Below are 12,010 nucleotides of genomic sequence, written 5' to 3'. Positions count from 1 at the left end.
AGAATCATATGATATTTATCCTTCTGTGTTGATTATACTTGTTGACTATTATAAATAATGCTGCTATGAACATCCATGTACTGCTTTAATATGAGCATATGTTTTCAATTCTCTTGGGGCCCCTGTGTTTTACCTGTCTGTTAAGAATCTATCTTCCTCGGGGATCCCTGGGTGGCTCAGCGGTTTAGTGCCTGCCTTTGGCCCAGGGCATGATCCTGGAGTCCCAGGATCGAGTCCCGTATCAGGCTCCCAGCATGGAGCCTGCTTCTCCCTCTGCCTGTGTCTCTGCCTCTCTCTCTCTCTCTCTCTCTCTGTGTGTGTGTGTGTGTGTGTGTGTGTGTCTATCATGAATAAATAAATAAATAAATCTTAAAAAAAAAAAAGAATCTATCTGCCTCTTTCTTTGCTTCGTAAGTTGGTTTGCCAAACCCATATTATTTTTTTTCCCTGAGGGGAGAGTTCTTGTTATAGCTGCCTTTTCCTTTTGAATCTAGGTCTGCTCCATTCCCATTCAAGTGAAAAAAGGAAATTGGAAAGTTAAGAAAAAGCTCCTAGATCAGAGATGCCCAAACAAATGAGAAGAGTCAGGGTGATAAAAGATTAGGCAGTACAGCCAAAAGTAATTCTCCAATTCTATATCAGAAGCTAAACCATGAATTTCCAATGATCGTTAAGAAATTCTTACAACTCAACAATAAAAAGACAACCCAAATAACAATGGGCAAAGGATCTGAAAAGACATTTCTTCAAAGAAGATACACACAAATGGTTACCAGAGACATGAAAAGATACTCAATATCATTAGTCATTAGGAAAATGCAAATGAAAACTATATTCAAATAACACTTCACACACAGTAGAATCTCTATAAATAAAAAAATGAAAAATAGCAAGTATTGTCAAGGACATGGAGAAATTAGAATCCTTATATACTGCTGGTGGCAATATAGAATGGTGCAGCCTTTGCGGAAAACAAGTTAGCAGTTATTCAAAATGTTAGAGTTACTATACGATTCAGCAATTCCACTCCAACCTATATTTCCAAGAGAAAGGAAATGTGAATACAAACACTTGTACATGAATTTTCATAGCAGCATTATTCAATAACCAAGAAGCAGAAATGACCCAAAAGTCCATCAACAGATAAAGAGACCAACAAAATGTGTATATCTATACAAAATGAAGTACTGACGCATGCTATGAGATGGATGAACCTTTTAAACACTATGTTAAGTCAAAGGAGCCAGTTACAAAACCGCACATATTATATGGTACCAATTAGTCAATGTCCACAACAAGCAAATGTATAGAGCACAGGCAGATTAATGGTTACCTAGGGCTTAGAGAGATTGGAGGGAAATGGGAAGGGACCACTTATTGGTACACAGGATTTCTTTTGGGAGTAATGAAGATTTCTAAAAAGATCATGGTGATGGTTGCATAACTTTGTAAATATACGAAAAACCAATGAATGATACACTTAAATGAGTGAACTGTAGGACATCTGAATTGTATTCAATAAATACTACCGACGAATTGTGAGAAAATGATCACAAACTTGGATGTCGCAGTAAATGTCAAACTGCTTTAAAAGTTTCTAAGGCCTACCCTCAATTTTTATACTTACCTCACCGTGGACAGATAATAAAGTGTCCATGGCCTGCCTACCACTCCATGACACACTCTGAATAGCCCTCATCTAATTCATTCTCTTAACTGTAATGCTCCCTCAACTGGGATATATAAGCCCCAATAAGAACTACTAAGATTCAAGAAAACAGTATAGTTAGTTTAGTGGTTGATTCCAGGTTCTGGAGTCAGACAAACCTGCATGTGAATTCCAGCTTTGCCACTTACTTTCTAGCATCATAGTTTTGTTCTCCTGGATCTTAATTTACTCCTATGTAAAATGGAGATGAGTACAACTTACATAATCAAGTTTCAGGATAAATCACATGAAGTGCTCAGCTAGTCTCTGGCACACAGTTATGGGTCCAACAAATGTCATGCACTGTCATCATCAGAACTTCCTCCTGCTCCCCCTTTTTCCTCTTGGCTCTTTGTACCTAACACCATTTTTTCCTAAATCTTTCAAGCCCCGGGACTCTGGCACCATTCCATTGCTCTAACATGTTGTTTCTGCCTGACTGGGAGCTGTTCCCCAACATTGTAAACACAAAAACCTCACATTTCTTTCAGGAAACTACCCTGGCCTCCACTCAGTCCATGTGGTTTGTGGTTTTAAGATGATGTACTTGCAGCTCCAGGGCCAGGCAGGTAATCCTAGTCTAGTCAATCACAGAATCCATCTCCCTGGTCTCAAACAAAGAGCCTTTGCAAGATCAAAGGCAACAAAGAGGAAAGCAAAACCTTAAGATGAAGAGAAATGGAGTTCTCTAATATCATCTAAGACCCAAAATCCAGCTATGTCTTGAGTCAGCCTTTAACTCTGAGGGTTTCTGTAACTATCAGCCAAAAAAATTATTTTTGCTGCCTAATCCAGGTTTGAGTTAGTTTTCTGTCATTTGCAAACAAAGGTGTTTCTCGATTGAAAATCAGCTGCTCACCGAAACCCAAACATGATTTCATCATGGCGGAGGTGAGCATCATCATCAATAGACAGAATGGCCTCTGTCTCAATTTCATTCCAGGGCAAGAATCGATTGTTCAAACTGTTCTTCTCAGTACGGACAACCTGTAAGGAAGAAGGAAAAACACTAACGATCAATGCTGCATTATAGAATGCAAAACCAAAACTGCCTTTAGGTCAAAGGAGACTGTGACTGAATTTACTAAATAATCATACCTGGTTGCCTACGGCTTGTAAAACCTAGCATAAGCCTTTCAGGAATAGAAACTGCCTTATAGGGACACCTGGGTGGCTCAGTGGTTGAACATCTGCCTTTGGCTTGGGTTGTGATCCTGGGGTTCTGGGATGGAGTCCCGAATGGGGCTCCCAGCACGAACCTGTTTCTACCTCTGCCTATGTCTGCCTTTCTCTCTGTATCTCTCATGAATAAATAAAATCTTTAAAAAAGAAACTGCCTTATAATTTAGCAAATGTATAAATATTTCATATTTTAAGCTTTATTCATTTGCTAATTTTCTTGTGAAACAAGCTAAAGCTGAGGATTATTTTACATAAGCAACATAGTCTAGGGAAATTAATAACTTTCCCAAGAGAACACAAGGTGGCAGAGTAGAACTGAGGTTATAATTCCCAGCTCTGAAATCCTGAGGCTTGCTCATAAATTTTAAAACCCAACTCAGAAATTCCCTGGGTCTGTGTCATTTCTGATGCCTAATTTTAAGGCCTTTTCCTGGTATTTTAAAAAAGAGAGAGGGAGAGCCCATCCAGTTGAGGTTAATTACCTCACCTTTGCAATTCCCACCTGCAGTACTAATTACACATACAAAAGCTTTTTTTCTTTCAAGGGGTACCTAATTCAGAAAAACTAAAAGCTGTGTCCACAGCAAATCCCAATTCAAAGAATTTCTATCCAAAATGATCCATATACAAAGCAGTATTTTCTTCTAAACAAAGATTAGTGCCCAAACAGAACTACACTATAATTTTTTTAAAATTTAGATAAGCATAGTTTACTACAACATAGGTGGTAGCTATTATTATTCAACTTGCCCAAAACTTAAATGAGGATGACCATACTCAGTACTTTAATAGTTCATTTTATTTTTATGGTATCTATATCTAATTAATCCAACAAAAAAGGAACTACCATTTTAGTCTCAAAAAAAAAAAAAAAAAAAAAAAAACAAAGAGAAGTTCCTGAGGAATCATCTTTTTAGAAAAGCAGAAAGGGTCACCTTACTTTCAACAGAAATTTACTTGTACTGAGAGGAAGCTCTACCTCGCTTGAAGAATGGAATTACGTGCAGGGTCTGAAAGTCTACGAATGGTTTCAAAGGTACTCCTATGGCCTCACAAATATTGGCTCTTCAGCTTAAAATATTTTTTCTACTATTTTTCTATCAGAATTACTCTCCCTAGAGACCTAGCTCACACACCTGTCACTTCTCCCTCTTCAAAATGAATCACTTCTATGTTTTTAGAGTCCACATACTTCAATTAATTCATTCTAACACACTTAGAATCCAATTACTTCAGAGCTCAAAGAACCGTGGAGTCCAACTCTTATCTTGTACACGGCCAAATGGCAGAGCCAGACACCAACTTGTGCCTTCTAACTCTAAAGCAGTCTTTTTTCTGCTAAACTTATATTAAATTTAGAAATCTCATCAAACCAGAGCCCTATGGAAAATGCATTGTGTACCATCAAGAAAGAAAAATGCTGCCCAATAAGCACATGAAATAGTTTATCACTTAGAATGTTCACTTTATTAGAGACCTTTTTAAGACTCTGCTCAGCCACAGAGGAGTTTCTCCCAAGACAAGAAAGGATATGTAACAGATTTGCTATTACAGAGAACAGATATCAGTGACAGACATGGAAATTCACCTTGCCCTGAAGCATGTTTGACCAGTATAAAAAAATCCCTGGGCTTAAAGCTTAGGTCTCCCAAACCCAGATTCAGCAGGTACAGAACAAAGCACTGAGGTCTGGGTCAGGGGGAAAAGAAGAGCAAGGAAGAAGAGATGATCAAATACTCACCATAGCAGCTGCTGGGCTCCATCCCCAGGGAGCAGGAAAGTGGCCAGAAGTAGCAGAAGCCAAATGCCAACCTCAGCAACCATAAAATGCCATGTATCTTAAGATGCACCCAATTTCAGAGATGTTAAAATGTTAATAATGTCCACTTTACAATTAATGGAACTATGGCAGCTGTTTGCTCAGCCATACCCAACAAACAACCTTGGTACTTCATTTCACTTCCCTAACACGCCTAGCATTCACTTAATACAGAACTGCATTTCTGTCAGTTCAGGTGAACAAAGCTCCTCGCTCAACTCTAGCAATGAATACACATAGCTTAAAATGAAGAAGAAATAACTGAAAAATCCAGTTCTTGAATACTCAGTTGTAGATTAACAGTTTTGCAGGTTAGACACCAGGAGGATTATCTACAGCAAAATTAGTAATCCAGGAACACAGCATGGAGCTTTAGTACTCAAAGTGTGAGCCAAATACTAGCAACATGGGCCACACTTAGAACTCTCTTAAAAGTGCAGGCCTACCCGAAACCTACCACGTCAGAACCTGCAAAATTCCCCAGATGATTCCTATGCACACTAAATTTTGAGAGGGTTGGTAGAGGAAAAAGCAAGGCTTTGGAGTCAATCAGAAAAGCCTAAATTCAAATTCCAACTCCACCACTTCCTTGTTGTTCAAAGATAAGCAAGCACCCTTTCTGCTAAGTGAATACAGCACCGTGTTGTGTGGAGAAATGGAACTTGCTTATCATCCAAACTTGACAATCTTATAAACAACCTAACCTACTCTAAACACAAGAGGTAACAACAAAAACTAAAATAGTTGTGATCTAAGGCCACAAACATTTCCAAAATTTTTATCCAATTTACAAAGTAAATCAAATCAAGAGGACCTGCTTCCGTTCTTTGGAAGACTTAGAACTGAAGATCTAATACCAAATGTGTTTTAGCCTAGATTTCACATCCATTTTTTTTTAGCAAGTTTATTAAAGTCAATTAAGAGTCAAGTCCATTAAGAACAACTACTATGGGGGCACCTGGGTGGTTCAATAGATTATGCATCTGCCTTTGGCTTAGGTCATGATTCCAAATCCTGGGATTGAGCTCCACGTCAGGCTCCCTAATCAGGCTCCCTAATCAGTGGGGAGCCTACTTCTCTATCTCTCCCTACTGGTGCTCTCTCTCTCTCTCATGCTCAGTCTCCCTCTCTCTCTTCCAGATAAATAAAATCTTAAAAAAAAAAAAAAAAGAAGGAACAACAACAACTATTATGGATTCCAGAAATGCAGTACACATACTGCCTCTGCTCATCCCAGTAAAATTCCTCTGGGCTGAATCGCAGCACGATTTTCAGGTTTAGGGAACTGATACAATAGTCATCAGAATAAAAGAAAATATTTCAGGATTCACAGAAACACAACATTATGAATTGCAGCAGCTTATTTCTGGTTAGCTCACAAACAACTGTGGTCAATAAATCTGCTTTAAGAATTTACAGCAGTGGGATCCCTGGGTGGCGCAGCGGTTTAGCGACTGCCTTTGGCCCAGGGCGCGATCCTGGAGACCCGGAATCGAATCCCACGTCGGGCTCCTGGTGCATGGAGCCTGCTTCTCCCTCTGCCTGTGTCTCTGCCTCTCTCTCTCTCTCTCTCTCTCTCTGTGTGTGTGTGTGTGTGTGTGTGTGTGACTATCATAAATAAATTTTAAAAAATTAAAAAAAATAAAAAATAAATAAAAAAGAATTTACAGCAGTGATTCTCAACTCTGAGTGATTTTGCCCACCAAGAAACACTTAAAACAATGTCTGTGTACATTTTTGGTTATCACAAATGGTGGTGGAAGGGGGCAAGCTACTCATGCCTAGTGAGCAGAGGCCAGGGATGCTGCTAAATCCTACAAAGTATAAGACAACCCCCACAACAAAAAATCATCCAGCCCTAAATGTCATTAGGGCCACTGCTGAGACACACTGATTTAGAGTCAATGATCAGAAGACAGTACAGCAAACTTCAAAGAATAAATGTAGTTTGTTATTGAAGAAAAATCACCTTTCCTCATAACCAAAAAGAAACTCCTACAATTATAAACCCTGCACATATAGACTAAAATTAAAGAAGGGAAGAGTAAAAGCTCTCTTCTAACAGTTTTACCTCAAAGCTATAGTGTTTAATGGCTAGACACAAGCACAGCAAACCAACCATTATCATTCTGGCACCAAAATCATAAGGGCAAAAAAACTTAAATATTTGTAATGCAGACCTGCAGATCAGCACTGGCCTTTAAGAGTTTGAGAAATGGCAGGTTGAACATGAAAGAAATGAGTCATCCAGAGTGGTAAGCCTTGTTTAGGAAATATTCTCATTTTTGTTGATGTTGTTTTGTTTTTCAAATTAAAAAAAACTTCTTCCACAATAACGTGTATTTATTCATGCCATATGATTATACCCTAGTATCCTGTAAACATGAAGACTGATCTTCGTGTTACTGAGTGAATTACTGGTTATGACCTTGACCATAATATATAGACCCTGGCATACAGTAGGCATTCAACAAACATTTTATAAATGAATGAATGAACAAATGACTAGGAAATAAGCCCTAATTTAGCCCTGTCGATTCTATTTTCAGAATATAGAATAAAGACTTGATAATTTATATATCAAAACTATAACATTCTATATACTGAAACCTAATATTTAATCTAGTTTTCTACAGCAAAACTATCCTCCAACCTACAACTATCAATCAAGTCAGGAGCAGCACTCACTAATATTCATTTTTCTTGTTTCACATACATTATATGGTCTCATTCATTTGGGGAATATAAAAAATAGTGAAAGGGAATAAAGGGGAAAGGAGAGAAAATGAGTGGGAAATATCAGAGAGGGTGACAGAACATGAGAGACACCTAACTCTGGGAAACGAACAAAGGGTAGTAGAAGGGGAGGTGGGCAGGGGGATGGTGTGACTGGGTGACAGGCACTGGGGGGGGGCACTGGACGGGATGAGCACCGAGTGATAGGCTGTATGTTGGAGATTGCACTCCAATAAAAAAAATTTTTTTTAAATGCTTCACTAGTTCTCCCATTTACCATCATTCATAAAAACCTTGACTTTTACTCATTGCACCTCTCTTCCCATTGCAATGGAACAGTACAGCAGTCATGGCTTAGAACCCCACCATATGCAAATGTATGCAAGTGTATGCATGATCAAAAAATAATTAGTAACCTCAGGTAACATTCGAGTTGGTTCTTGAGAAATTCTAGAATTTATGAATGATAAAGAGCTACTATTCTAATGGGATCCTTTCTCCTAGCATGCTAACAAGGCATTTGGCTTTTAAATCCAGGTAGAATCAGCAAATCCAGATTAATTAGGAAAGTATCAATTTAAATAAATATTTAATTAGTTATCATGATAAACTTGGTGCCCAATTAATAGTAAGCAAATATCTCTTAATATCTAAGGGATGGAAATGTAAGTAGTTGCTATTAATAAGGAACAATAAAATATTTCAACCATTAGTAAGTGATAGTTGCTTAAGTATAGCAGGATGAATTTGGATTCAAAAAGAAGTACTTAAATATGGAATCTTTTATAAAAGCAGCTCATGACTAGCCACTGGCAGGTCTCTGAAGTCAGTAAGCAAGAAAAATAGGGCATGAAGAGATTAAGTGAATTAACCCAAGTCATACAGTAGACCAACAACACACAAGAAGGTAAAATATACCTGAGAAGTAATAAAATTAGAAAATGTATGTGGAGGGGCTGCTGGGTGGCTCAGTCAGTTAAGTGGTCAGCTTTTGATTTCGATGCAGGTGATGATCTCAGGATCATGTGATGGAGTCCCACATCAGGCTCCATGCTGAGCAGGGAGTCTGCTTGAGATTCTCTCTCTCCCTATGCCTATGCCCCTCCCCTGGTTCACAAGAACATGTGCACACGTGCTCACTCCTTCTCTCTCAAATAAATAAATCTTTTTTAAATTTTTAAAAAGAAAAAAAAATTTTTAAAAAGAAAATGTATGTGGAAAATATAAAGCACCATAAAAACACATAATGCCACCGACTAAATTCAGCAGTTTAAATACATTTTTAATGTTATCCTTTCTCTTTTTCTTTTCTATTTTTTTTAAAGAGAGGGAGAGAGAGAATCCCAAGCAGGTTTCAAACCCAGCATGGAGCCCAATGGTGGGGCTCAATCTCACAATCCTGAGATCATGACCTGAGCCAAAATCAAGAGTTGGGAGGCTTAAACAACTGAACCACCCAGGTGCCCCTCCTTTTTCTCTTTTAAGATCAAATTTTGCCCAACCAAAGCCAACAGTCTCCAGCCCCAAAACATACACATGTGTAATACACTTCTGTAATGAATACATTTCTGAAAATAAACTTTATGTCAAGTCACTTCTAAATAAAATCTTCTATCTTAATCTCTAACCAAAAAGGTCTAAACTATATTTCCTCTCCTTATCATACAGACAACTAGGTAAACTCACTTTTGTCTTCCATCCTCCCCTTTCCTAGAACTTAAAAAAAGAAACCCCATCATAGAGCTTGGGAATCAAGAAAATGAGTCCAAAAGGAAGCACACAGTCATATGTACCTCACTGTGAGAACCCATGTGAAACAGAGCTTGAGGTGATGGTGATCAACAGAGAAAGGTCAAGTAGTATTAAGATATCTTGATTTTTCAAGGGACTCGTTCAGTAAACACTAAGTGGTAGGGACAAAAAGGAAATGCACAAAAGTAAGGGAAAAGAATAGGAAAGTTAACACAATGAATTGTGTTATATACATTTTCTATTTATAACTAACTTTAAATTTGGGTCTATGCAGTATTAAAAAAATAATATATTTTAGGTTATAAGTCTATTTTAACTAATAGAAGACAAAAAGTTACACGTGATCCCTATGAAACTGTAGGTAAAATTGCATAGTTAGAGGTTCACCATCAAATGAGAGAATGCACATGAAGAACACAACACAGTGCTGACCTAGCACACAGAAAATGCTCAAAAATTGTTAACACTTATTATCACATAAAATTAATACAATCTCTTCCTATTTTATTTTGTGGTTTTATTTTGTGATTATATATATATATATTTTGTGATTATATATATATATATATATATACTGAGCCTTATTCAAGAAATTTAGATTTGGTAAAAAAGAAAAATATGTTCTGACCATGGTCAGAAGTCCTAAGTTCTAATTTCAATATTAATTAAAGTGACCTAAAGCAATAAAATTTCAGTCTCAGATTCTTTACTTTGAATTAATAAGAAGAGTACATATAGACTAAGAAGGGGAGATATTACCTAAAGAACTGATCTGTAGCAATTAGGAAATCATTTATGCAACATGACTTTTCAGCAATTGCTTTATGTTACACATTTATAATTTTTTTCTATTATTTTCTAATTTCTGGTAGCTTTGTTTTATAGAATTCTCCTTTACAGTCATGCAGCCCCTTTTCGAATGGAAAAAAGAAAGCCATAGCTATAAAATTACTAAATAAAATGTCAAAAAAACAAAAACCAAGCCCAGATACGCCAATACCGAATGAAGTCTACCAGACTTTAATCTTGGACCTGGAAAAGCTGGACAAATTTTTTCCTGTTAGTTGTGCTTCAAAATCACAATTTTAGGAAATTATCATCTGATATATTCAAGTAGTATTTTTTAAAGGAGAATGCACATGGATAAAAATAAAGTGTATCAACTTTCTAAGGAATAGCTTTTGGAATTATCTCTACCGTTGCCTGAGGTCTAGCCAGAAGTAAAGCCTTTAACAGCCTGACTGGCAGAGACCCAATCCTGAATATTAAATAACACTGAATTCTCTTCCAGTCTTTTTTTTCCTAGTTGACTACCAGCATGACGACTGACATGACAATAACCACCGTGGCATGACATCAGGTTCCCAAAATAAAATCCTCCTTTTTCAATTCTAATACCAAGGGCTGAGAAGGAAGGAGAAGGGGCAGTGAAAAATAATCTCTTATCTCTTTATATAGTTTTCATTTGGAAAAATGGGCGCATTTTTGCCTTACCACTTCCACAGAGACCTTGGAGTCTACAAGGGAGATGTGATATGCTGTTTACCCTCTCCACCACTAGTGCCCCGGTCCAAGCTGCGAACACCCCTCCGCTAGGCTACCGCAACAATAAATAGCCTTTGAACTGTTTATTCTGCTCTTTTCCCCCACACATATCCTATTACTCCTTGCTCAAAACCCTCCAACAGCATCCTAACACATCTAAAATAAAATCTAGGGGATCCTTGGGTGGCGCAGTGGTTTAGCGCCTGCCTTTGGCCCAGGGCGCGATCCAGGAGACCCGGGATCAAGTCCCACGTCGGGCTCCCGGTGCATGGAGCCTGCTTCTCCCTCTGCCTATGTCTCTGCCTCTCTCTCTGTGTGTGTGACTATCATAAATAAATAAAAATTTTAAAAAAATTAAATTAAAATAAAATAATAAAATACAATAAAATAAAATACAATAAAATAAAATAAAATAAAATAAATAAAATAAAATAAAATAAAGTAAAATAAAATCTAGGATCCTTATTATGGCCCTATATCGTCCTACATGTGCTGACTTCTGCTTTCTCCAACCTGCCTTCAAATGCTCTCCTCAAACACCCAGATACAAAGGGCACTCTTGCCGTGTCTTGAACATAACAAGCTTCTTGCATCTGCCATTCCCCGTTTATTCCTCCAGAATTTACGTGGCCCATTCCCTTACTTCATTCAAGCTTCTGCTCAAATGTCACCTCTTCAAAGAGGCCTTCCTAGGCACTCTATGTAAATTAACTGTAGCTTTTATGGAAAAGAGCATTAGAATTGGGGAACTGGCTGCCCACAAGACTGTCTGAGAAATGAGTAAGTATGCAGTGTGAAGATGAGTGGTGTTTTGAGTGAGCAAGACACTGTTAATAACTGAAACATGTCCTCCTTCATAACAACCCAAGTTTTCAAACTCCATAAGGACAAGTTTTGGTGTTCTTACTTCCAGAGTGCTCCAAATAAAGCCAACCTATTTATTACTATCTTCCAGAATACATAACAGAGTAAGGACGATGTGTTAATTGGTTAGAATGAAGTTAATAACTCGAACCAAAATTTGGGGTGGACTATGTATCAAAAAGAGATTACATGGAGGTTTCTGCTTTCAGGATGGCCAAATAAGCTCCTACCAGATCCAAACTTCCTGTATATGGTAACTATAAACTCTGGACAAAATTACCAAAAAAGCAATTACCTGAAGGCCCTGGACAGTGAGCAGAAGGTGGCAAATTACAGAGAGGAGCTGAAATTTGGGAAGGAATTAACAACATGAGTAGAATCACAGTTGCTTTTACCCAGACAAC

The 12,010-nt window shown here is 37.7% G+C and overlaps 1 protein-coding gene across 4 annotated transcripts in view; it reads right to left on the bottom strand.

The window, feature by feature from the left end:
• Window positions 1-12,010, bottom strand: part of EXTL3 (exostosin like glycosyltransferase 3) — a 139,044-nt gene that overhangs the window by 23,636 nt on the left and 103,398 nt on the right. For all 4 annotated transcript variants that reach the window (XM_055346352.1, XM_055346354.1, XM_055346351.1 and 1 more), the window contains one exon: window positions 2,568-2,695. In XM_055346352.1, the coding sequence (XP_055202327.1) occupies window positions 2,568-2,695 (128 nt within the window). The remainder of the gene's footprint in view (window positions 1-2,567; window positions 2,696-12,010) is intronic.

This window comes from Nyctereutes procyonoides, unplaced genomic scaffold (assembly GCF_905146905.1).
Source record: "Nyctereutes procyonoides isolate TBG_1078 unplaced genomic scaffold, NYPRO_anot_genome, whole genome shotgun sequence".
NCBI classification, from domain to species: Eukaryota; Metazoa; Chordata; class Mammalia; order Carnivora; family Canidae; genus Nyctereutes; species Nyctereutes procyonoides.
The sequence above is the reverse complement of the archived record's forward strand: the minus strand, read 5'-3'. Positions and strand labels throughout refer to the sequence as shown.